Here is a 24496-nt window from a genome sequence, read left to right as displayed (position 1 = left end):
GGTGGGACGCGCCCGCCGCCACCGGGGCCCCGCCCGCCGGCACCGGGACCCGCCCGTCCGGGCGGGTCCCGGTGCCGGCGGGCGGGGCCCCGGTGGCGGTACCGCCATGAGCGTGGTGGTGCGGAACGCTCAGCGCTCCGTCCCCCTGCGGCGGGCCCCGCTCCGCCGCGCCGTGTGCGCCCTGCGCGCCGCCCTGGGCGCCTCCCGCTTCGACGTGGGGCTCGTCTGCGCCGGCAACGCGCTGATGCGGCGCCTGAACGGCGCCTACCGGCAGCGCCCGGAGCCCACCGACGTACTGTCCTTCCCGTTCCACCGCGTGGAGCCCGGCGAGCTGCCGCGGCCGCGGTGCCGCGGGGAGTACAACCTGGGGGACATCTTCCTGGGCGTGGAGTACATCCACCAGCAGTGCCGCGACGCCGGGGAGGACTTTGAGGGCGTGCTGGTGGTGAGCGCCGGGGGTGGGTCGGGGGAGCGGGCGCGGTCGGTCGGTCGGTCACACAGTTGCTCTTCCCCCTTGCGCAGGTGACGGCAGCCCACGGACTGTGCCACTTGCTCGGCTACCGGCACGACACGAAACACGCGTGGGAGCAGGTGCGGAGCGCGCCGGGGGGAGAGGCGTGGGGGGGTGGGGGGTGCCCGGAGGTCCCGACAGCGAGGCGCTGACCGCGGCCGCTCCCGCAGATGTACCGCAAGGAAGCGGAGATCCTGGAGGAGCTGAACCGCCTCACCGGGTCCCGGCTGCGGCCCCTCACCGCCGGCCTCTTCTGAGGAGGGACCGCCCCGGACGTGGCGTACCGGGGGGGGAAAGACGGGGCATGGCGGCCCCGTGGCTGCTGCTCGGCCTGGCCGCTCTGGCCGTGCCCATCGAAGCCCCCGAGCCGCCGCCCGCCGCCCTCCGCGCCGGCCACGCCGCCTCCTCGCTGCCCGCCGCCGCCGCCGCCCCGCGCACCAGGTGAGCGCCGCGGGGAGAGGCGAAAACCCTCCCGCCGAAACGCTTCCTTGGTGCTCTTACCGTTCTTCCTCAGGCAGAGAGTCCCCAGCGTTCCGGCTGTAATGTCGTTGTTCATCTCTGTGTCTTCTGCTTACCCACGCGTGTCTTTAGAGGAGCACAGATCGAAGGTCCCCCGTGTCCAGTCTTCATCTCCATCGGGCTTTTGTGTGTTGGAGCTTATGGGAGCTAGCCCGGGGAAACTTCGGTGGTTTAGAGATCAAACGGTCAGGAGTCCGTGCAAAGAAACCCAGCCACCGGCTGCCATTGATTAAAATTCAGGAAAGTTACGGCATTTCCGACATGAGGAGCGGCGGCACCACCACCGTGTCCAGCCCCAGGCCGATCCTGCCCACTAGAATCACACGCCCCTCGTGTCTCCCGGGGGGACATGGTGGGTCCCTTGCACAAGTGACCCACCCCCTGTGTCTACAAACCAAAAGGGCCTCCTTCACCTGCCGGTCGTTTCTGGAAGGTGTTGTCGAGAGGACCCACCAACTCCCAGTTGCACCCTTTTCCCCTGCTCCTCTGGAACGTTTCCTCCTGCCTTTATGTTCATCCCGCAAGAATTAGCCTGAGTTTGCACCGCGTGATTGGGGCAGAGGGTGGGGTGGTAAAAAGTCTCAAGCTCATCCCCGAAGTAACTCAGGTATTGTACTCCTTTGTTTTCCCCAGATACCTTTTGTACGATGTAAATCCCCCTGAGGGGTTCAACCTCCGCAGAGATGTCTACGTCCGAATTGCTTCCCTTGTAAAGACCCTGCGGAAAAGTGAAAACTGGGTGTTAGTCCTGCCTCCCTGGGGGAGGCTTTATCACTGGCAGAGCCCCGATATCCTTCAGGTCCGGATCCCTTGGTCTGAGTTCTTTGATGTCCCAAGCCTCAACAGGAACATCCCTGTCATTGAATATGAGCAGTTCCTTGCAGGTGGAGTATAGGATCGTGCAGCTCTACAGTTGGCTAAATATCTCAGATGGTTTCTTCACAGCGTAGAGAGGGCTTTTATCCTTATATGTGAAATGATTAAAAAAGGTTTGAGGTGGTGAGAGGGTGGCTGGGAAGGAGTTTTACGGAGTTACAAAACCGCTAGGATGAAACAATCCAATTATTTCACGGCTGGTCTGGTGTCACCTTGTTTTGATGTCAGCTTCCTCCGGCCCCCAGAGACAGAGAGTTTAATGCACGTGGTTAAATTCACAGCGGTTTCTGCCTAGTATTGACCACAGGTTTGCACTCCCATGGTCACACCGCTGCGTTTGGCACATCACATCACGCAGAAGCTGGGTGGGAGCAGCAGGTGGTCACGTTGCCTGACCCTTTTAACTTTTCTGGCTCACACAGAATTTGTTTTCAGTTTTTTAAAGGGAAAACAGGGAAGAGAGAGGAGTGTCATGCTGGCTTTTGTAGCAGATTTTTAACTGCAAGTGGTGCTAGTTCATACCTTTCTCGTGGGTTTTTGTGCTCACAAATCCTTTGCTTTGCCTTCTGCTCAGAGTCAGGTGGGCCCTTTATTGAGCAGATTTATGTGCTACAAGGCTATGCAGAAGGATGGAAAGAAGGAACATGGGAAGAAAAAATCAATGAAAGGCCATGCATTGATCAGCTGATGTACTCCAAGGACAAGCATGACTACTACAGGTAATGTCCAGCAGTCCTTTTGGTCTTCTTTTCATTGGTATTCAGTGAGACAGTTGCCTGCTTTCAACAAAATAGACTCATGTGGTTGTTGCAATGTTGTCTGTGAATCCCTGGATGGTTGGGGTTCACTTTGTATTTAAAAAAATGCATCAATAATAAAACATATTGATGTGAGTAAACCTAACTTCAGAAAGTTGTTGTTCTGCACCAAAACAGTATAAAGGAGGTGGCTGGTTTGCTGGCATTATATTTTGCCTTTCTGGGATGCACTGCTTATTTGTGTTGCTATTATATATGGCATTAATGTAAAATACACTTCTTTAAACCAATCCTTGGTGTTCCCTTTTAGGGGCTGGTTCTGGGGCTACGAGGAAACACGAGGCCTGACCGTCTCCTGTTTGTCCGTCCAAGGATCTGCTTCCATCGTGGCTCCCATCCTTCTGAAGAACACTTCAGCACAGTGAGTTTCCTTGTCTTACTGTTTGCTGTTGCCTTGTGTGCCCGCAGACCTGTTCCCAGGTGTGAAGAGCAGGGGGAGCTTAAAGGCTGTACCCCACTGTTCTGGTGCTTCACCACTGAGTTGCTGTAAACAGATTGGCAGCCTGTCCCTCGTTCCCTCTGCTCCCCTTGCAAACAGATCATAGCTCGTGCTTTATCCTAGCAAATGTATAAAGAAACACATGTTGTAATGTAAATCTCATTCCCAAGGGAACCGCACTCAGTTTTACAATTTTTTTAATAGGTCAGTGATGTTAGACAGAGCTGAAAACCTTCTTCATGACCACTACGGAGGGAAAGATTACTGGAATGTGAGTATTCTTCAGTTAGCTTCTCTAGACTTTGTACTTGCCTCTGCTAAAAATTCATTAACCTCCACAGGCTTTGAGTTTTCCCTCGGGTTTCTTTTCCTGAAAGTAACTCGTGTCTTACGTTTCAGCAAGGTGTGCTAGAGATGGTCTTCAAGCTGCTGTGGATTAATGTAACACAGGAATTTGTCCTCTTTTGTCCCTAAGGCCCTCCCCTGTACAACACATCTACTCAGAGGGGAGCAGTGTCTTGTTTTAGTCAACCTCAAGGTTAGACTTCTCAAAAGAATTCCCCAAAGCTCTCTCCATATTGGTTTCGGTGGCAAAATTCCCACGGGTTCCAAGGTAACTCTGATCACTTTGGGAAACCCCTCCCAAGGGTGTATAGTAAAATAATTCCTATGCTAAAAGTTTTAAGAAAAAGTTGAGAGTCTTAGCCGCAGGGACATGAAAAATTCATGGGTTGAGATAAAGACAGTTCAACAGGGAAAACAGAAAAGGCCTTGGCCTGGAGTGTTTTTGTTGCACCTTCTGGGTGGCCATCACACGACAGACTTGCATAAAATGAAGAATTAGACCAAAGTGCCAAGTATCCTCCGTAAGCAGCGTAAGCCACTGGGATTTCCTTCATTCTGTTGCGTGTGCCTGTTAATAAAAGCGCCATGTGTGACTGTGAGCAGTGGTAACTGCAGTTCACTCCCTACACCTATGCATGGCAGGGGCAGGTGAGTGTGCTGGTTATAAATTTGATTATAAATAGAATTAGACAGCTCCATCTCGGATGAAAGGTCAGAAACCGTTGCTTATATTGCTACATGGATGTCCCAGAAGTAACCGCATTCTGAAAGTGCTGTGCCTGTGCAGCCACCTCCGTTTCCTCATTTTTAGCTCTCCTTTTTTCCCCAACTCGGCCTCTGCTCTTGTTCCCCCCCAGACCCGTCGGAGCATGGTGTTCGCTAAACACCTCCGTGTGGTGGGAGACGAGTTCAGGAGGAAGCACCTCCAGTCCACGGATGAGGCAGACAGGACTCACTACAAGGAGGACTGGACACAGATGAAGGTAGAACCACGACGGTCTGTGTCCTGCAGCAGATGTGATTTTTGTTTCGTTTTTGTGCTGCAGGGCATGGTGGCAGATCTTTTCTGCCTTCATTTTGGTAAAGGAAACTTGAGTTGCTTCCTGCATTCAGCATCAATGAGTTGGTGTGAATTTCTTGCTGCAGCTGGAGCGATTCGGTGCCTTTTATCCAGAGGTGATGCGTTCTGGCCCGTTTGGTGTGAACACACAGCAGCGCTCTCGACTTTTAAAGTTTGGTGATCTTTGTCTCGTAGGTTAAGACGGGCACAGCTCTAGGTGGTCCGTACCTTGGGGTTCATCTCAGAAGGAAAGACTTCATCTGGGGTCACAGAGAAGATGTGCCTTCCCTGCAGGGAGCAGTAAAGAAAATCCGCAGCCTCTTGGAGACGCTTAAGCTCGAGAAAGTTTTTGTAGCCACTGATGCTGTCGAGGAGGGTAGGCAGATCCCACTCACTTCAGGGTTGGTAACTTTTGACAATGAGTGCTGCAATTACCACTTCACCTTTATAAATGACTGGGAGTTCCTATGCCTCCATCACTGAATGGGAACTGAGCAGGTCTGGGCAGCCGTATCCTTCCAGCTTGAGTAGCTGGGATCAAACCATTCACTTGCCACAGAAGGCTTAACAGTCTCTACAGTGGGAAGTTGGGCATTGAATTTGGCTATTCCTCCTCCTCTTTCTTCCATCCCACATTTCCTCTTACCATTTCAGAGACTCTTGGGCATGCTGGTGGGAAGGGGTCCTCTGAAGTTGTTCTTCGTAAGGTCGGGGTAAAATTGTGTCTTTCCTTTTCTCAGAGACTGAGTTGCTGAAGAAACTGCTGCCCGAGATGGTGAGGTTTGAACCCTCCTGGGAGGAGCTGGAGCTCTATAAGGATGGGGGCTTGGCTGTCATTGACCAGTGGATTTGTGCACACGCGAGGTAGTGAGCCTGACTTTTTATCTGAAGAGCCAAAGCTTAATGTCACTGTCACAAGACCGAACATGATTTTTGGCCCAGCTGTAGTTGTTTACAAATCATATAAGATATATACATCTATAGTATACATCTCAATTACATAATAGTTATATTGTGTATAGAGATGTATATCTCTTATCATTTCATTTATTGTATCATTTCAATGAACAGTAAAGTTCATTGGACTGAAATCAATTGTTTGCATTTAAAAACTTGGTCCCCCCTCACATACTCTTTCTGATTTTTTCCACAGGTATTTTATAGGCACCTCAGTTTCAACATTTTCCTTCCGAATCCACGAGGAAAGGGAGATCTTGGGATTTGATCCAAAAACAACTTACAACCGATTTTGTGGTGAAACAGAGAAAAACTGTGAGCAGCCAACCCACTGGAAAATTGTCTATTAAATACAAGAGAAATACAAGAGCTTCAGTATTGCGAGAGCACAAAAGAATAAGGGAGAACTGTGGGGAAATACCGTACGTGCTTCCCTGTGGGGTTTTAGGTTGAAGGACGGGAGAGCTCTGTCCATGCTCACCTTGGGAGCACCAGCCTCTCCCCCGGGAAGAACCGAGCTGCCACAGGAATCAAAGCAGGCAGGGACTGCTCCTGCTCCCAGGGAAGAGCCTGCAGCACCCACCCCTTGGGATAGGAGATGCCCTGGGGAAGCGCCAGAGCAGCCGGCTGGCAGGGAACCAGGGGGCTGCCTGGGGGCTGTTTATGGCCTCTGCCCCCCAATTGGTCAGGCCTTCCCACACCCTGTCCCCTCAGGGCCTCCTCTGAGCGCAGTTTAATAAAATTCACATTTAACAAAATGGACTGCAGTTTAAATCAATACAATCCCCATTTAATACCATTAATACAACTCAATACAACTGAAATTCGAACATGTACAACTTAAATACAATTAAAAGTCTTTAACACATAAAGCTAAAACTAACCCTGATCAACTGGATGCCATCATGTACCAAATACCTGCACCACTGGCTACTTACAGAGGAAGCATCAGGTGCCAGCAGAGCTATGTACAGGATAGGAAGGTCACAGTGGCACTGCAAGAGGTTTTTGTTGAGGCTTGAGATGCTCTTGTCCTGCGAGGAACACAGCGGTGTGCTGTGAAGCCAGGAACGGCTGCAGAGCCAACCCCGCTCGGGTGGGGCCCAGAGCCCAAAGGCCTGTCCTGAGGGACTGGGGCAGCTGAGCAGGGAGGCAGCAGAGCTGGGAGCAGCTGCCACAGCTCCCAGAGCGATTTGTGCCGTCACAAATCTGTCCTTCTTGCAGTCTGAATCCAAACTTTGAAAAGTTTCCAGTCACAACTCTACACAGACAAATGCGAGCTCAGAGCTGGGCCCTGACATTTGGAAACTGCTGTTCTCGTCCCCGTCAAGTGACCGTCGCTTCCCCCTCGCAGCCAGGGAACTGCTGTCCCCCCATGGTGCTGCTCTGCACCTTCCTGCTCAGCTGTGTCATCACATTCAGTTATGCTCTCTCTCAGAGCCCACCTTCAAACCTGAAAACATCCAGCAGCTGCTCCCATACGAACAGTCTAAGAACAGGAGCCCTTTGGCATTCCCTTTTTGTGTGTATAGTGCAACTTTTTTCCTCACCTGTATGCACCCTCATACACTCTCACTCTTGCAAAGTCCAAAGAGTCCATCTACCTCTCACACTATTTTTATTTTGTATTTTATTTATTTGTTTCTTGGCCTACATAAAGTAAGTAGCTTGTCAGCTGTGGCCATTCGTTTACTATGTTGAGCTCCTACTTGGTAAAAACGTTTGACAGCTGGAGGGCAAATTTAGCACTGAAGCAACATGATTTTGAACAATATATAGTCTTTACGTTAAATTTTACCAGTAATTTTTTTTTAATACTGAGTATAAATTGATAATCTGACACCTGTATGCAAAACAGAAAGCTGTAGATAGGGAACATTCCTGTGCTTAAGGCACTGTGCATCAAATTTGGCTTTGACTTAGTGCATCTTTGACCCCATGGCATGATTACTGTAGTTTAGTTAGGAGACACTGGGTGTGTATGTATAAAAAAAAAATACATATTGGAGATGTACAGAAGAAATAAATTAATTTGGTCATCAAAACAGTTAAAAATTACCTTCAACCAGGGCTGTGTGCAATAGGATTGGTGCACATTTGTCCACATTGGTAGACACGTTCTCAAAATGCTGCTCTGTCAGGGCGTGTGACCTCAGTGGTCAGAGGTTATTTGGGAACAAGCGTGTGAGAGTCTTGTTTGTTTGCTTTGGTTTAGAGTCTCACACATTCACCCATGGAGATGCGAAGCCAAACCACGGCTTCAAACAGAGCCTTGTCCCTGCCTGGGGACAATGGCATGTGCCTGCCAACTACAGCCCTACCTCAGTGCCAGCTCTGGGAGGGAGAGAACTGATGTTTTTAGCAGCCAAGGTCACCGTGTCTGGGCTGGTGTCTCAACAGGAAGAGCCAAATCAGTGTCACCAAGGTGCAACCTCTGCGCTCCCACTGCAGCAGGGCCATGGGTGAGCTGCAGTGATTCTGGCCATTTACGAAGAGTCTGGAACTGAAGTTCAAAGCCCAACTTTTTGTATGAGGCTGTGGTAGAGATTAGATAGAGGACAGAGGAAAAAAAAAAATCGATTAAAACATGCTACTGTATCTGCAGGCTGGTGCTTCTGATAACGCACCAGACTTGGCTGTCCCATAACCTCAGAGAGGGATTTGCCACAAGGCACTGATTTTCAAAGTCAAGTAGACTGAGTAAACGCAGCTCCACCTCCAGGGGAACAGCTCCTCCGCCTGCCCTTCCCGCCCCAGCCATCACCACCCTCCATCGAGTACCTACCTCTGAGTCTGCCGCAACAGATCCTTGAGCCAAGACGGCCCCAGCAGGCAGGGCTGTCACCTGGCTGGACAAAACCCAGCCCCACCAGGCTGTGGGGACACGTGCCTTGGCCAGGAGCTGCTCCTGGGCCTGGTGCCTCTCGACGTGGTGCCACTTCTCCGGCGTCACCCAAATTGTGGCCGAGCTGGGGAGCACGAGGCCGGTGACAGGAGCACGGAACCAGGGAAGTAGTGAGGTTGGAAAAGACCTCTGAGAGCATCCAGTCCAACCTAAACCCATCAAGCCATCATCTCAGAGGACGCTTCCACACTCGATGGGAGTTTTCTTTTGTTCACGCCCGGTCTTTGCGTACCCTCTCGTTCCTAGGAAAGGTCACAGAGCTTACGAAGTGTCTTTCCAAAAAGGGTGCATCACCCGTGCCGGGGACCTCCCACCTTGCTCCTGTTCCCAAACAGAAACTGATCTGATGAGTCAGGTGATGGGGAGAACAAATACCTGCCCGAGGGCTGCAATCCACTCAGTCCCACGAGCAGCTGGCAGTGGAGCAGAACTGACCTGGATCTAACTCCTTTTTAGGATGGATTTCCTCCACGCAGGGTCAGATGAACAGCTGGCTTTGTCGGTGCACGAAAAGGTACACGGGGAAAGCAGCGTCTCGGTGGCCTGTGAGCTCTGCACCTGCTTCCAGAGGGCTGGATCCACCCAGCCCACATGTCAGCGGCTCTCTGCCCCTCCTCAGCCATCGCTGCAGCTCTCTGGAGAACCAGACTCTGCTGCTCTGCTGGGACAGGTGCTGATCAGAGGTGAGCCTCAGGTGGTTGGTTTCCTGCTGTCCCCAGCCGGGGGGAGTTGGGTTCCCACCCTGGGCAGTGCTGGCACCTCGGGGGGATCACCCAGTTCTCCCCACAGCAGGGCTCGAGGCTGCCACCACTCGCACCACGATCCCAACCCAGTGTCAGACACAGGCGGGGAGGGAAACCCTGGAGACCACCTAGGAGTCCACAGAAGTCAGGGACACACCCACGTGGGATCTGAGTGCAAACCAGCATTTTTGAAGTGCAGCAGCAGTGGCACAGCCCTTCCCACACCCTGGCACAGGCCACGTGTCTACCCTGGAGTCCCAGACCCGTCACATACTTTCTTGCCTTCCCCTCTCCCATGCTCCAGCCAGCTCTCCAGGCTGTAACCAAAAACCACCATTTTAAGGGCACGCACAGTATTTTTAACGTTTCACTTATTGCTTTGCTGCCACCAGCAAATACTGATACAAAAAAAAATAATGATGAAACTTAGCAATGATATAGCTCTTTATATTTTGAATTCTCTGTACAAACATTACTTAAACAAAGCAAGGTAGTATGCAAAACAGTCATTGCTTGGAATTAATCGACCAATGGGTTGTGCTTCAGCGGTGACACCGGGAGAGGAACAAGGGTGATGGAAGGGAAGCAACAAACCAGAGGTATAACAAGGTCTTGTCGTCAAAGTCGGGGTTATGAATGGAGAAAGTAAGTGTCGAGGACAGTATCTGAGAGTGTTCTTTAATATCCTTACACCAAGGCAGGTAAAACCGATGGATTTGCACTATCACACAGGAAGACGGGGGAGGAATAACTGCTTAATGCAAATAATATACAGCAATATATATATATATGTCTGTATAAATACATATTCACACACACACACACCTCTTTGATCTTAAATTTGTTAAAGGATGCCTCAGCCAAACTACGACAGAAATTATATTGGTACGATGACGACGACGACGTTAAAAATGTGAAAGTACTGCAGTGACATCGACTGTGGACCTTTCCCTCCAGAGAACAGATATTCCTTAAACTGTTCCACTGGCTGAGGCCGGCTGCAAACACGGCTCTCGATCCCTCTTTCCTGGAATGACGGGAGAAGACAAAACACAACTACCCCCAGAACTCACTCCTGCCTACACAAGGGAATCAACCCAAAATGGTCCCTCTGTCAGCTCTAGGTAACCCCAGGATCAACAACACCTCCTTTCCCAGCAGGAATCTTTTATGCTCAGCTGAAAACACTGCCTATTACAAAATAAATAAGTAAATAAACAATTCTACGAAGAAACCCAACAAAAACCGCGTGGTGATTCTGAAACAGGACAGTTGTGTTTTATACATTTCATTTCTGCGGGTTTTCAGGTTTTAAGTGACACGAGACATTTTTTGTTCTGACTGTATCCCTGAATTGCAACTCTTCCTCCTTTCCAGTAAAATTTGGGATAATTTTCACAGTGGACAGTTTTATGATGATAAAAAGGCAAAGAATGCAAAGTGCAGCTCCTCTGCAAGTGTGAGCCTTCCAAGCATTAATTTAAGGAATGGCAATAACAAACCATTTTGAAAACCATGGATATTTAAAACCCCCCAAAAGTTTAATTATGTGGTGACCGTGACTAAGTCAATTCTCAGACCTGAATCTCGATTCCTGGCTGGTTATTTGTTTTAAACACAGCTTGGTTTCCAAAGGCAGCACCTCTCCATGACACAGGCTCTGCCTCTTGCTACCAAACACTCTGAAACAACAGTTTGAACTCGTGCACGTTTGCACTGATAGCAGGGTGAGTTTGGGGTTTTCCCCGGGGTAGATGGCACTCTTGGCCATAGCAGAATCATGGAATGGTTTGGGTTGAAAGGGATCTTAAAGCTCATCTTGTCCCACCCCCTGCCACGAGCAGAGACGCCACACACTATTCCAGGTTGCTCCAAGCCCCGTCCAGCCTGGCCTTGGACACTTCCAGGGATTCAGGGGCAGCCACAGCTTCTCTGGGCAACCTGTGCCAGGGCCTGCCCACCCTCCCAGGGAAGGATTTCTTCCCTATATCTGACCAAAATCTCTCCTCTGTCAGTGGGAAGCCATTCCCCCTCGTCTTGTCCCTCCATCCCTTGTCCCCAGTCCCTCTCCAGCTCTCCTGGAGCCCCTTTAGGCACTGGAAGGGGCTCTCACAGAGCTTTCTCTTCTCCTGGTTGAACACCCCCAGGTCTCCCAGCCTGGCTCCAGAACTGGGCTGATGAAATGCAAACACCAGTCCTGAAACCCTTTCAGCAGCAACTTATTTCAGATTTAGAGCAACAGCACCCAAAACCCTTCTACTCCTGAGTTTCCTATGCACTAACCAGCCACTAAAAGATCCCTCTAAGACCAGGACAGGATGAGAATTGCCACCTGCACATAAACCCCACTGCTGTACATCCCTAAGCAAGCAGAGCCACCATTCCCATCGCTACCTGTGGGACATCCACACCGCTGGGGGAGAGCTGTGGTTAACAGGCTCTACATGAAACACACACACAAGCAGCAAGAAATAATTTACAGTTACTACCAGGTCCTGAGTACAGCCATAAGCAACATTTCAAGTGTTAACCTTTAGGCCCAGATTTTCTTAAAATGATCCTGCATAACATATATATATATATATATACACATATATATATATATTTCAAACATCTATATTTAAAATTATCCACTTTCCTAACCTACAAACTTTACTATAGCCAGACTGCCATCTGGAGAAAAAACAAAAAAAACCCACCTTAAATTAGATTTCAAGTATTCATCAACATTAAAGTTGTTACTCTAAGTCCTTTGAAGATCCTGAGACAAACACTCAATTACATTTATATAAATATTCCACCAAAATAATTATATGAATATTCAAGCAAAAATAAGAGGGGGAAAAAAAAAGTAAAGGAACAGAAGCAGCTCCTAGAGCAGCAGTGCAAGTCCCCTGGGCAGGCTCCCACCCACCCAGCTTTCCAGACCCCTCAGCCTTCCAGCACTGGTATCCCAAAAAATTCGGCAGCTGCCAGAGGCTGAGCTGCCTCATCTTTTGCAGTCACTTGAAATTAGATGCATCACTATCCCTTCTTGCTCAAGTGGTAGCGATTTGCAGGGAACCCTCCCACCTTCCTGCCACGTGTGAACTGCACAGAAAGCAACAAGGGATTGAAGGAAGCCAAGCAGTGTTTTATTGACTCCCAGACGACAGATATGGATTGCACACAACCCTGGAAAACTTCTTTTTAAAATCCCAGAATTATAAACAGGACAACTCATTCCTCATAAATAACCTGACACCACTCCTTTGTCAAAGGATTTTGGCATAGAACGCATCTCCTTTACAGTTTGATTCTGATTGTTCATTCGAACAGCTTAAAAAACTATGTCTACAATAACACAAATGTTTTCCTCATATTTTTGACTTCATTAAAAAAAAAATAAATAGTTCGAGTTACTACTTTTCTAGTCCTCAAAAAAAAAATTTCAGAGAGACACCAACTTTTGAGTGAGGTGAAATACACGTTTTTAAGGGACCAAGAGCAGTAAGGACCTCGAGAAAACGCACACGGCGTGACCAGCGTTTCCTCCCCCCTGCAGAAACATTCCCACACTCAGCCACAGCCCCCAAACAGAACTCCTGCCACGTGAACACGGCAAGGCCAACGCCCCAGTGCTAAACTCCTTCTGGAACAGGTCAGTGTACACCTCAGCTGGATGATGACTGCAAGAGCCTTGCTGGGCTTGCGCAGGCCGTGGGAGTGCTTTTAGTTTTAATGAGGAGCAGACAGGGTGGCTGAAGCCACCCACGAGGGTGAATTAGCACAGCCCACCTATTGCAGCCTGTTCCTCTGGCATCTGGAAAAGGCAGTAACCTCTGGAAGCACCAGGCTTTTCCGAGGGCATCCCTAGGTCACAGACTCACTTGCCCTCCCACAGCAGTGTTTGCCACTATCCACAGTATCACCCAAATATACTGTTTGCACCTCAGTGCCTTACCTCCAAGACACTAACCCAGAGGCTTCAACTAATGCACGAGTGATTTTCACGTTTGGTCACTTCTTGAAGTGGGAAACAGGTTCCTACTTGAGCAGCAACGTCTTGGCATTCATGATTGTCCTGAAGTGGTTTTAAACCAAAGTCTCCAACACCCAGAGGTGCTGGGGGGCTGGGGTGCCCTGGCTCCAGTCCCAGCCCCACAACACACAGGCCCTTGGCCACGCAGCTGAACCGAGTCCCGCTCGGCTCCACCGCCCCGCAGAGGCACCGGCACAGCTCCAACCGCGCCACCGACCCAATGTGGGTCTATGAGCAACCCCTGCCTGAGCTCGGAGCACGGACCAGCCTGCTGGTCTGACCTCCTGCGTGTGTGGCACAGGCCAGGGGCAGTGGAGCAGAGGACAGGAGCCCGGAGCTGGAGCGCTGGTTGGGTCAGGTTTGGTTTGGCCACGCCACGGAGCGTCCCCTCGTGTGCACAGGGAGCACAGAGGGTCTCCAAGGTGCTCCTCACAAAGCACAGGGGACACCTCACCCCCGGCACGAGCCACGGGATGTGTTTGGACACGTCCTGTACCACACACTGACTCCTCTGCTACTGATGTCACGAACCAACAAGCGGTTTTAAAAACCTCCTTCTCTACAGCAGCTCCTCGAACGCACCTCGCAATATTTTGCTTCTATCTTACAGTTTTTACATAAAGCAGAAGTGCCTACACCTTTGGGAATGACACCTTTTAAAGTAATAGTCAAAACAAATGAATGCACCCAGTTAGCTTCGCGAAGCCCATTGCAGGTGTAAAGCCAGAAGGCAGTGAAACCTCAGAGACACAACAACGTGGGTGAAAGCAGATGTAACTCCCAGGAAGAGAGTTTCAACAGCTGTTTTATCCATTACAAAAGCTTCTCATTAGGACCCAACAGGGGACTGGTTTTGGCAATTCAGGCTTAGCGCCCTTAAAAGTGATCAAAATTCTTTTTCAAGCTGTCACATCACTGTTACAGTTTAAGGTTGTGTTCTGACGAGTTCCTGGGATATACAAGTCACCTACTTCTAAACAGGCCTCTGCACGTTACAGACTAAACTTCTTAACTTACAAATAATTGTTTTTGCTGTTTCCAGTTTACAATGGTAAAAAAAAAAAAAAAAAAAAAAGAAGACTTCACAATGGGTGTAAATGGGAGGTAAATGTATTTTTAAAAACAGAATAAAAAGCTGCATGTTAAAAACTGGGTCACAGACTAATAAATACATACATCAAAGACATGAAATTTTCAGCAGCTGGTTTTAAAGAGCAAGGAATTGGGAAAAAACTAGCTGTCCAGACTCCATTCTGGCTCTGTGGTCTATGTGCTAAAAATATCTGCAGTTCAAAAACAAGTTAACAGAGCAGTAGAATCAGCTTTGTCACCTATTTTTAAAAAATTAAGCTACTTCCTAAAAGTGTGGTGTAAAACCTAGAGAAACTTCTAATTTCTTCATGCACTTGATGACATTGAATTAAAAAAAGAAATTATTTTAACCCAGAAAAAATGAGTCATTGTATACAGTAAGGAGAGCCTTACTGCAAGTTTTCTACAGCAAAAGTATTTCTAGAAATACACCAGAAATTACTTTCCTATAACAAAATATACAATTATGTGTCAGATCATCATTGAGTTTCAACACTCAGGCGAAACAGAAACAGTTACTGTGAAGTTCCAAAAAAACCCCAAAGAAACCCAACTCCAAACAGCAACGAAGATGTTTTAATGGCTGTGGAGATGCCAGAAAGCAATGCTGGACACCAGGAATTTCCAGAGCAACTCCCTTTCCAAAGTGATGTGCAGTTTGTGAATTAGACCGTGAGAGAAAACTGATCCTGTTCTATGGGCTTCTCCACCCAGGCTCCAAGTCCTGCCTTCAGGAATGCTTTAAACAAACACTCTTTGGCAGTTTGATACTCGGTGGCTCCTTGCTTGGTATCGTGGTACAGGTTGGGCTTGAGGATCTTGGAGCGTAAGCTGGAGGAAAGCTGTGGGGGTGACAGACAAGGAGAGAGGAGAGACAAGACAACAGTTTGAGAGTGACTGAGTTATTCAAACAACTAATATTAAAACAACGTTAAGGAATCTACCAAACAAAATGGCTGAGGCCAGAAAGCCACGGACGCGCTTTCTGGTGGCTTTTCTGTCTGAGAGGAGAAAGCAAAACCTCAGTAGTTTCAACTGCAGTGAAAATGGGATGATCCTTCCAAAGAAATTCAAGTGAGAAGGCAAGTTCAAAGGAGACAGCATCCTTAGTCAGCCATAAACCAAGGAGTATGCATTTTGGACCAGACATCACCATGTTAAAGAGTAAGTTAACAAACACATATTCTTCTGCATTACTGCACAGGGCAGTAGCTAACTGACCTCAAGTTTGCACCAGGGAAGGTTTAGTTTACGTATTAGGAAAAAAAAAATATGTGGAAAGAGTTGTAAAGCAGTGGAACAGCCTGCCTGGGGAAGTGGTGGGGTCACCATCGCTGGAAGTGTTAAAAAAAAAAAAAAAAAAAAGTGTGGATGTGGTACTAGAGGAGGTGTTTAATGGTGAACACGGTGGAGGTGCTTGATGACCTCAAGGATCTTTCCCAGCCCTTAATGACGCCACGATTCTAACACTCAGCTTAAAACAGAGCACAGAGAGCACGCAGAGGTTGTTCCCCTGAGCGGTGGGGTGGGAGCTGTGGCGGTGTGGGGGCCGTACCTTGGCGTGGATGCGCATCCAGCGGCTGTAGAACGCGTGCTTGCACAGGCGGGACGCGCGGCCCATCTCGTCCTTGCCGGTCGTGGCGTTAATGACCTCCAGGCCGGTGTCTCCTACTGTCCAGTTCACACTGAAGTTTGGGGCTTTGCCTGGCTGACGGGCCTCTGCGTTGCTGATACCTGAAAGGAAAGTGGTTTAAGAACATTTGTGTTTAAGGACAGTAAAATGTACAAATTCTTGACTTTTTTTTTTTTTTTTTCTTTTTATGGTTGGGGAGCAATCTGCTTTGTAAGACTGCTCTTTTACTTTGAGGGCATTCTCCTGCAGATTTCTCACCCACTTGTGCAGGCGACACCATGGACATCTCATTCTCATCCTGGCTAAAGTGCTCTCTACTGTCCTTCCCAGCAGGGCAAGTGGAGAAACCATCACGGAGAGGTCTGTGGCAAGGGTTCACGGGGACAGTAACAAGATGTGCCTTGCCACATCCTCCTCACAAGGAAGTCTTGCAGGTGAAACAAATTCATTATTAACCAGCAAATAGTTATGAAGCAGAACAAAAGCTGCTCTGCTCCAGCTCTAGAAACTGCTGCTCTCAGAGCCCACTCAGCAGCTGAGTGGAGCAAAGAGCAAACACTGTGAGAGTTTGGCAGCTGCAACTCTTCAGTCAATTCCCTTTCACTCTGATGTAAGAATTTAGGTGCATATTGCTTATCTCACTTCAAATTAGATGTGAAAATATGAACCCTGGAAGTGTCCAAGGCTAGGCTGGACGGGGCTTGGAGTAACCTGGGCTGGTGGAAGGTGTCCCTGCCCATGGCAGGGGCTCAGAACTAGATAAGCTTTAAGGTCCCTTCCAACACAAACCATTCTGTGATTCTGTGAAGGTGAGCCCCATCCTCAGCACCCTTCACACAAAGCCAGAACTGGCAGACATTTGAGTTTCCCAGCACAAATCCATTTGTGTTTCAGCTGCTTCCCCACTTTGTTGCACGCCGTGCCCCGAGATGGGGAACCACAGGACTCCAGAGAGGACTCGGAGCATTTTGCTCAGGTGATAAATTATGTGACACCTTCCAAATACGGCTCCACCTCCACGGAGGGAGAAGCAAAGCCACCAGCAATCTAACCCAAGCACAAAACGAGGCCAGTCTGCCTGCCCAGGGCAGGATTTATTCCCCCACAGCACCCCAGTGCTGGGAAGACAGACCATCCAGAATGGCTGCAGCACCACGCTTGAAGGTCACAGCAGCTGCTGCCGTGCATGTGGGACTCCTCAGGCACCACAGGGGTGGCAAAACTCTCTGTTTAGGATGTCTCAGTCACCTCACCAGCAGAGAGCAAAGCACCAGGGCAATTTGCTCTTTCTGGTAAATAAAAATCCCATTTTTACTTTACCGTGGCTCTCACTGAGAACCTCTTTCCAATCTGCTCCGAGGTTATGGCAGGCCCTGAACTTAGTAAAGTCTAGAGGATTTGTGGAAACTGAACATAAGGGACACACAGCAGGATGCATTTCTAGCTGGTACCTGAAACAATCTGACAAAGCCAGGACTGGCTCAGTCTCATGGCACCTCTGGGCCCAGCACGGAGAGTGTGCAAGACCCACGAGGTTTCAATGACACAGAGAAATTCAGTTTGCTTCCTGCCATCTATTCCTCATTTAGTAAACAAACAAGCACAGTGAAATATCAGTCACTGAAATGTTGTATATTTACGCTTGGTTTACATCGATCTTGTCACTATGACTGGTAACTAGTAATTAAGTGAATAACGATAGGAAATAACCCTCCCATCCCTCATTTTTTAAAAAAATATAAGCTGAAAAATTTGATAATTGGAACAAAAGTTAGTTTTACCAAACCTACTGAGGCAAGAGGGCTAAGAAATTTTTTACAACTTTACAATTTTTTGTCTTACTTTTTCTTTAATCTAATTATATCTATACTATTAGCTTTGCTTTCATTCCACACACTATTAAACAAGTACAAAGATCAGATAGAGGTCATTGAGTACTACAAAACAGTTGTGACATCACACCCAGTCTCACAAAAAAAGATGAGGAAGCTGAATATCCAACGTGCCCTACATTTCCATGGCAATTACACAATTCCATTCCTTGAGTTACTTTGATGAATTAGTTAAATTTAAAACAAGAAAAAAACGACCCAGATTTAGAATTTCAAATAGATTTAAATAACAACAACCTGTTCAGCTACTTAATTGTACGTGGTAACCCTGGAGAGATGGCAAAGGAGTCTCTGAGGGTGGACCATGGGTAGCATAGACAGAGATTAAAGGTCATCTCAAAATCAAAGTATCTGATAAAACTTTAGGTGGATCATATCTTTCCTCTCAAAATCTAGACACGAATATAGCACCATAGAAATGGGAAAGAAAACTAGGGTAGAAAGTCAGATATTTTATTCTCCTCTGAAAACTGATATAATAAGCTATTTAGAGAACATTGCTCAGAACTTATTGTTGAATGTTATTATAAAGGGATATAATAAGCAAAAGCAAAGGTCACGGCTCTTTGTGCCAGGGATTATATAAATAATAAATCTTGACAGTTTTTTGAGGGCAGAGCTAAAAAAAGCTTCATTAAAAAGGAGACAGAGAGCTGAAAAACACCAGTGGGAACACGGGGACAAGGTACCATGGGAACAGCCAAAAAAATCACCAGAGGTTCTCTGCTGAAGGATTTATTTTTGTCTATTAAAACCAGAATTCACTAACACCTGGATAAAGATGGTCTCCTTGTGAAGAGCCAACACAGCTGGAGAGCTTCCAGCTCTGTGCTGACCTGGGGAGTGTGCAGGGGTAAAAGCCCAGGTGGTTAAGATCGGTGATGATACTTAATTATTTCAAGAAGTCAGTAAGAGAAGGAATTGCAAAGAGTAGCAGGAAAAAAGCTCACCCACTGGGTGTCTGGGCACCCGATATAAAGGCAGGTGGAATTCCCCACAGACATATATTAGGCAACACATATGATATAAAACCCCAAAGCAGTGTTGAACTTGGAGCTAGATATGAGCGCTTAGGAATGAGATCTGAGCTTCTAATATTCAGTTCTACCAAAAGGTCAGGTCAAGCACCAACAGTAACCAAAGTGAATGTCAGGAATGGTTAGTAAAGGATCAAGGATCTGAACAGAATATCTGCCACCACAGAAATCAGCATTGCTGCTTTACCTGGAGTTATCAGGTGCTGCCCTGGTGTCACAGCACAAACGTGGAACTGTAAAATGAAAGGGGTGATCCTTAGAGGAAAGGCTCTCTGTGCAAGGAACAAAAACTTCAGCTTGCAGAAAACAGGACTTAAGTAGGAAGGAATTTCTCAGAGTTATAGAAAGCTGAGTGTTGTGGCCCCTGCTTATAGCCTGGATCACACAGAGCACTGAGGAGCATCAAATTAAATTAGCAGAAAGTTCCTCTGCACAACTCTTTGCACGTTCCACAGCCCCTTCTTACTCAAGGAGGCTGCAGATGGTAAAAAGTTAAAATCAGTTAAAAAAAACCAGAACCAGGGGCTGACAAACAAAAGGTCTGTTAAGGATTTCTAAGCCAGAGATTCTCAATACCTGACTCGGGATGCCCCTGAGCTGCAGATTACCACAGTGGGGAAAGACAGATATTTCTGGTTTAACCCATCCCTCTGGTAGAAGTAACTCACACAGCTCTGTGTGTGGTGCAAGAAGGAACTTAGAACTGGGGACAGGTATTTCTGCAGTGCTTATTCCAGGTAAGAATACACTAAAAAAATATGTGAATCCAAGGGCAGATGGGCAGCTACACAAATGCCCCAGCTGAACCCAATGGCACAGGTCAGAAGATGAGCTTTCAAAACTGAGCTAGTAGAAGAAAATACATCAAGATAGTTCTCCACCCAACCTCCTAAAGAAGCTTTCTGTATGTTTTTGAGGTGTGTGTTTTTGTGAAAACTCCACAGCTGAGGATATTTCTGAACTCTCTCTGCTGCTCAGCGAGTCCTGGCTGAACTGTTTAAACAGATGGTGCTATTTCATAGCAAATAGATGATATCACCACTGCAGAAAGACGATTTTAAAGAAGACAAGGTACTGTTATATGCTGTGAAAAGGAAAACAAAAACTCATCCCGCTCTGCTCCAGACCTGCCACCTTGAAGAACTGATAAAAATTCCCCCCAGTCAGGCAGAAACAGTCCACACATCATCTGCTGTGCCCAACCAACTATCAGATATTTGGTACTGAGTGTTGTAACTGTTATTTATTTGCTAACATAAGGACAAAAGAGTCACTTAACATTTTTACACATTCTAGTTCAGTGAATCCTTATTAATTACCTTTCTTACCAAAATGCTCTTTTCCCCCGCTCCCTCCCTACATCTATTTTCAAAACCCATCTAAAACTTTAAACACGCTTTAAAATCACAAGCTTTTCTCACTCTCTTTGGAAAACAAACACATGCCAAAAGCTAAGCTCTACAGAACAAAGCAGTTGTGCTGGTTTCAGCTGGGGTGGAATGGTGGTGTTTTTCTTCCCAAGCCACCGTGGGGTGGGATGGGATGGGACCCTGCTCTCTGGGAGGTGGCTGAACACTGCCTGCCCACGGGAAGCAGTGAATGAATTCCTTGTTTTTCTTTACTTGTGTACGTGACTTTTACTTTGCCTATTAAACTGTCTTTACCTCAAGCCACGAGTTTCCTGGTTTTTACCCTTCCAATCCTGTCCCTGGTGCTGCTGGTGGGGGAGAGAGTGAAAACCAGAGTGAGCTGGTGAAACTAGCGTGAGTGGCTGTGAGGGGCTTGGTTGCTGGCTGGGGTTGAGCCACAACAGCAACGCACACAACGAGAGGGAGGATGAGATTTCAGCCTTAAAGCTTTCACAGCATTACTGTTAACAAGCCATTTTGGAGTTTAAGACAGGTGAGATGTTACCCCCCCCCCCCCATCCATTTTGATTGATTATGGATCTAGAAATTGTGTCTGTCTTGGCACACTGATTAATGATGGAACCATTCCACAAACATCTGCCATGCAAGAGAGGTGACAGTGAGAGCTACCAGGCTATTCCATGGGTGGGAAGAGGCTTCACTAAGCCTTCAACTTGCCCCACACCTCGGCAGGGCACGCTCCGGACAGCAAGGATGCGAAAGCCTCATCGAAACATTCATCCCCCAGCTCTTTCCAACTCTGAAAAGGTCCTTGCTATGGGTATTTCTGACCCTCTGCATTATGTTTAGACCACAACTTCTCTATTGCAACCAGCAAGCAGTTTACCCACAGCACACAGTTTTTGCAAGGTTTTGAGAACTGCAAAATCACAAGGCTACTGGAACAGACTTAGTTACCGGCACGGCCTTCTCCATTAGATACTTGCCACTAAGTAAAGGTCTGTTGAGTGTATAAAGAGGTGGTAGATCTTCTATCTCTGCTATCCTCTGGTAAACGGCTCTGGATAGATGATCCCCATGATATAAACTCCCCAAGATGATGCTAGAGAAGTAAATTGGCTCCACAAAGAGGCTAAGTAAGGCTCCTTGAATACCCAATACGTTCCACCTAAGAGGGAGGGAAAAACAAAACAAAACAAAACAAAAAAACACTTTCTTTTTAATGGAACAAGTAACATCTGCCAGACATAACAGCAGTTAATCACAATGGACTAGACTTTCAACCCTTTCTCCTGACTGGCACATGACCACGGTAGCATAAGCTGTGACACCTGCCAGAATTTCGGAGATCAGCTTAGGGGATGCTCAGAGTAATCCTGAGTAAGATGACCTACAGCAACAGGTCAGGAGCAGACTCCACGACTTTAGTTCCCCTCTAATGTGCATTTTCCAGCAGCCTAGTGCCAGAGATGGACAGGATCACTCAATGGGGCAAAGCCAAACTGTGAGATTCTCAGTCAGAAACAGCAGCTCTTGCCCCCAAAAGACACCTGGCAGGGGGTTAAGCATCCTCCCCAGAGCAAAAGGATTGTGTTTGCAAGACCTCCACACCTCGTCGCCCTAAGGGAAAACCTGTCCTTGACAACCTAGCCCAAGTGTTTCCACACCCTGCCAGAAAGGACACGTGCACTGGCTTCCAATATCCACAGGCAGGGAAAAGACTGAATCTGAAAACTGCAAATATGCCAAGAACGCACATATTTTTTGCTTCCTTTAGCTGCTTCACAGATTCCAACCAGAAATCCCTGCCTGGACCACTGTGATCTACACTGGATCAGATCTGGTGGCAGGGATATAGCACGCCTAGGAGCAAAATCCTGATTTTTTTTTTTTTTTTTTTTTTTGACAGCTGTGTTCATTTGAAAAAGTTTTGGCTCTCAATCTGTCTGTAACAGTTCCACAGAGTACTTTTGAAAACCTCAACATCTCCTGCAGAGTATTTTCACTGTATTTGTCTGAGGAATACTTGCAAAAAGTGTGGCACTATGAAAATAGCACATTTCAGTCAGAATCACAGAACCACAGAATGAATTTGGGCTGGAAGGGACCTTAAAGGCCATCTCACTCCAAACCCCTGCCGTGGTCAGGGACACCTCCCATCAGACCAGGTTTCTCATCCAGCCTGGTCTTGGAGTCCAACTGCAACACCAGACACAAGCAGCAGGAAAAGTTTCCTCTTGTGCTTGGATAAAACAGAGGAGCACAATGGAAGCCCTTGGGCTCCCACAGAATGGTTGTCCTTATTAAAAATCCCATCCTACACCAGGCTGCAAGGTTACCCTGGGAAAACAGGGAATCTGGACGTTGCAAACAGTGATTCTTGCAGCTTGTGCTGGGATGGCTGCACATCAGCATCATCTCAGGCAGGAAACTGCACACCACGACTGTTTCACTACTGCAAAAATTGAACTGCACATGCTGGCTTCAGGATGTGCAAAACAAAGACTGCTATCCAAGGAAAGGGTTTCTCTGCATGCCTTTACTGAGGGTAAAAATGGAGGCACTGCGCATTAACTTACTTACCTGTCATTAAACAGCTGGCACTAATGAATGAATAAAAATTCTGTGCTAATAAAAAATGAGGTCTATTTTACACGGAATAAAGAAATGCTTTGTACAACACTGAAAATGCAATCAGCAGCCAAATGTCAGAGTAAAGATGTCAAGGGAAGACTATTGCTTTCCAGGACCAATATGTCTTTTTAAGGACCCTACCATGCCTAGAAGTTTGTAGCACAGAGATATTTCAAGTGCCAAATGAATCACAGTAATATTTTCTTGCTATTTGCAGTATTACCTATATGGAGAACACGGACTGCTCCAGACACAGGCAATACTGTGGAAGAAACATCTGGAAAGAATTCAAGACTGAGCTTTGCAAACCGGGGTCTTACAAATACACCTGTGACTTGCAGACAGGGCACATCACATTTTACATTATGTGGCCAGTGTTTGGGTGACAGACAAATACTTCAAAAAAGGCCAAAGCACTCCTCTGCCAAGCCCTCACTCCCTAAAATAAAACCTTTGCCAGACTCTCTTCCCTACTTCTGATTTCAGTGTTTCCAGAGCTCGTGTTTTGCCGCTTCCTCCCACACTTGGTGACGCCCTCTGGCACAGAAAATGAAAGCAGACCCCTTGTCTTGCAAACTTCTTCTGATTAAAAGGAGCGTGGACACCCGAGCAAGCTTCTGCAAGCTGAACTGTGTGGACTGGCATTACCACCCACAGGCCTGATGTTTTGCTGGGGTGTGCTGAACCACCTTCAGCACTTGCTCATGAGCGCTGGGTTCAGAGCAATTGGCTCGATGCAAGGACAGGGTTTGAAGAAACCAAAGCCTCGAGCTCTTAATATTGATGAGGAGAGGCTGGATGGTGGTTAGGTTTATAAAACTAGCTTTAAATTTCCATAGTTATAACAAAAATACATATCCTTGTCTACACAGAGGTATTCTTGTATCAGAAGCTGGTTGTAGCGCAGAGATAAAACCTGACAAACAAATCACAGAATCACTGAGGTTGGAAAAGCCCCCTAAGGTCATTGGGTCCACCTGGTAACCCAGTACGACCATGTCCACCACTGAACCACATTCCCACGTGCCACATCACCTGCCATCTGGACACTTGCAGGGATGTTGACTGCACCACTTCCCTGGGCAGCCCATTCCAGAGCCCAACCACCCTTTTGGTGAAAAACTTTTCCCCAATATCCAAGCTTCCCCTGGCCCAACTTGAGGCCATTTCCTCTGGTCCTGTCAGTTGCCACCTGGGAGAAGAGACCAATCCTTCCCTGGTCCCTCCCTCCTGTCAGGGAGTTGGAGAGAGGAAGAAGGTTCCCCCTGAGCCTCCTGTTCTCCAGGCTGAGCCCCACCAGCTCCCTCAGCTGCTCCTCACAGGACTTGCCTCCTGAGATGGTAAAACTGCCTCATCCTCCAGGGCAGAAGCAGGGACTGTGAGATTGCTGCCAGTCTAGAACTAACCTCTACTGGAAGCACAAGTTCTTTAGAAATTAAGGGGCCAAATCCTGTGTTTCACCACAAGCCAGGCAGTGCAGAGAGGGAAAAAGCAAAATGCACCACGGAAAATTTTAAGTCAGTGTTATCTTCCTAGTGAAGCAATTAAGCAACAGCTTTTTTTTTTTTTTTTTTTTTTTTTTTTTTTTTTTTTTTTTTTTTTTTTTTTTTTTTTTTTTTTTTTTTTTTTTTTTTTTTTTTTTTT

General features: G+C 47.5%; 3 protein-coding genes across 5 annotated transcripts in view; 2 read left to right on the top strand and 1 right to left on the bottom strand.

Annotated features, from left to right (window-relative positions):
* The first annotated feature begins 106 nt into the window (after positions 1–106).
* Positions 107–837, top strand: YBEY (ybeY metalloendoribonuclease). Of its 2 annotated transcripts, XM_027904025.1 has the most exons (3): positions 107–445; positions 523–591; positions 682–837. In XM_027904025.1, exons 1-3 carry the CDS (start codon positions 107–109, stop codon positions 766–768), a joined length of 495 nt encoding a protein of 164 aa, XP_027759826.1. In that variant the 3' UTR covers positions 769–837. The 2 variants fall into 2 exon arrangements, with proteins under 2 accessions (XP_027759826.1, XP_027759827.1); XM_027904026.1 differs by lacking the exon at positions 523–591.
* Positions 816–5892, top strand: POFUT2 (protein O-fucosyltransferase 2). The gene is made up of 9 exons (XM_027904013.1): positions 816–952; positions 1664–1914; positions 2481–2625; positions 2975–3085; positions 3368–3434; positions 4366–4491; positions 4764–4944; positions 5309–5432; positions 5722–5892. Exons 1-9 carry the CDS (start codon positions 816–818, stop codon positions 5873–5875), a joined length of 1296 nt encoding a protein of 431 aa, XP_027759814.1. The 3' UTR covers positions 5876–5892.
* Positions 5893–14095: 8203 nt separating this feature from the next.
* ADARB1 (adenosine deaminase RNA specific B1) overlaps positions 14096–24496 on the bottom strand; it is a 42530-nt gene continuing 32129 nt past the window's right edge. For both annotated transcript variants that reach the window (XM_027904028.1, XM_027904027.1), the window contains 3 exons: positions 21205–21386; positions 15842–16020; positions 14096–15128 (listed from right to left, as the gene is read on the bottom strand). In XM_027904028.1, coding sequence (XP_027759829.1) covers positions 14952–15128; positions 15842–16020; positions 21205–21386 — 538 coding nt within the window. In that variant the 3' untranslated portion in view covers positions 14096–14951. The remainder of the gene's footprint in view (positions 15129–15841; positions 16021–21204; positions 21387–24496) is intronic.

This window comes from Empidonax traillii, unplaced genomic scaffold (genome assembly GCF_003031625.1).
Source record: "Empidonax traillii isolate 1590-97213 ecotype Southwest subspecies unplaced genomic scaffold, ASM303162v1 scaffold1004:size452305, whole genome shotgun sequence".
Lineage (NCBI taxonomy): Eukaryota > Metazoa > Chordata > Aves > Passeriformes > Tyrannidae > Empidonax > Empidonax traillii.
The sequence above is the reverse complement of the archived record's forward strand: the minus strand, read 5'-3'. Positions and strand labels throughout refer to the sequence as shown.

What these genes read in the sequence shown, in the direction of transcription:
- YBEY (XM_027904025.1), top strand. Translation starts at nt 107, where the DNA reads ATGAGCGTGGTGGTGCGGAACGCTCAGCGCTCCGTCCCCCTGCGGCGG. An exon ending in ACTTTGAGGGCGTGCTGGTG is followed by an intron (nt 446 to 522) that starts GTGAGCGCCGGG and finishes CCCCTTGCGCAG; the next exon opens with GTGACGGCAGCCCACGGACT. An exon ending in CGAAACACGCGTGGGAGCAG is followed by an intron (nt 592 to 681) that starts GTGCGGAGCGCG and finishes CCGCTCCCGCAG; the next exon opens with ATGTACCGCAAGGAAGCGGA.
- POFUT2 (XM_027904013.1), top strand. Translation starts at nt 816, where the DNA reads ATGGCGGCCCCGTGGCTGCTGCTCGGCCTGGCCGCTCTGGCCGTGCCC. An exon ending in GCCGCCGCCCCGCGCACCAG is followed by an intron (nt 953 to 1,663) that starts GTGAGCGCCGCG and finishes TGTTTTCCCCAG; the next exon opens with ATACCTTTTGTACGATGTAA. An exon ending in CACTGATGCTGTCGAGGAGG is followed by an intron (nt 4,945 to 5,308) that starts GTAGGCAGATCC and finishes TCCTTTTCTCAG; the next exon opens with AGACTGAGTTGCTGAAGAAA.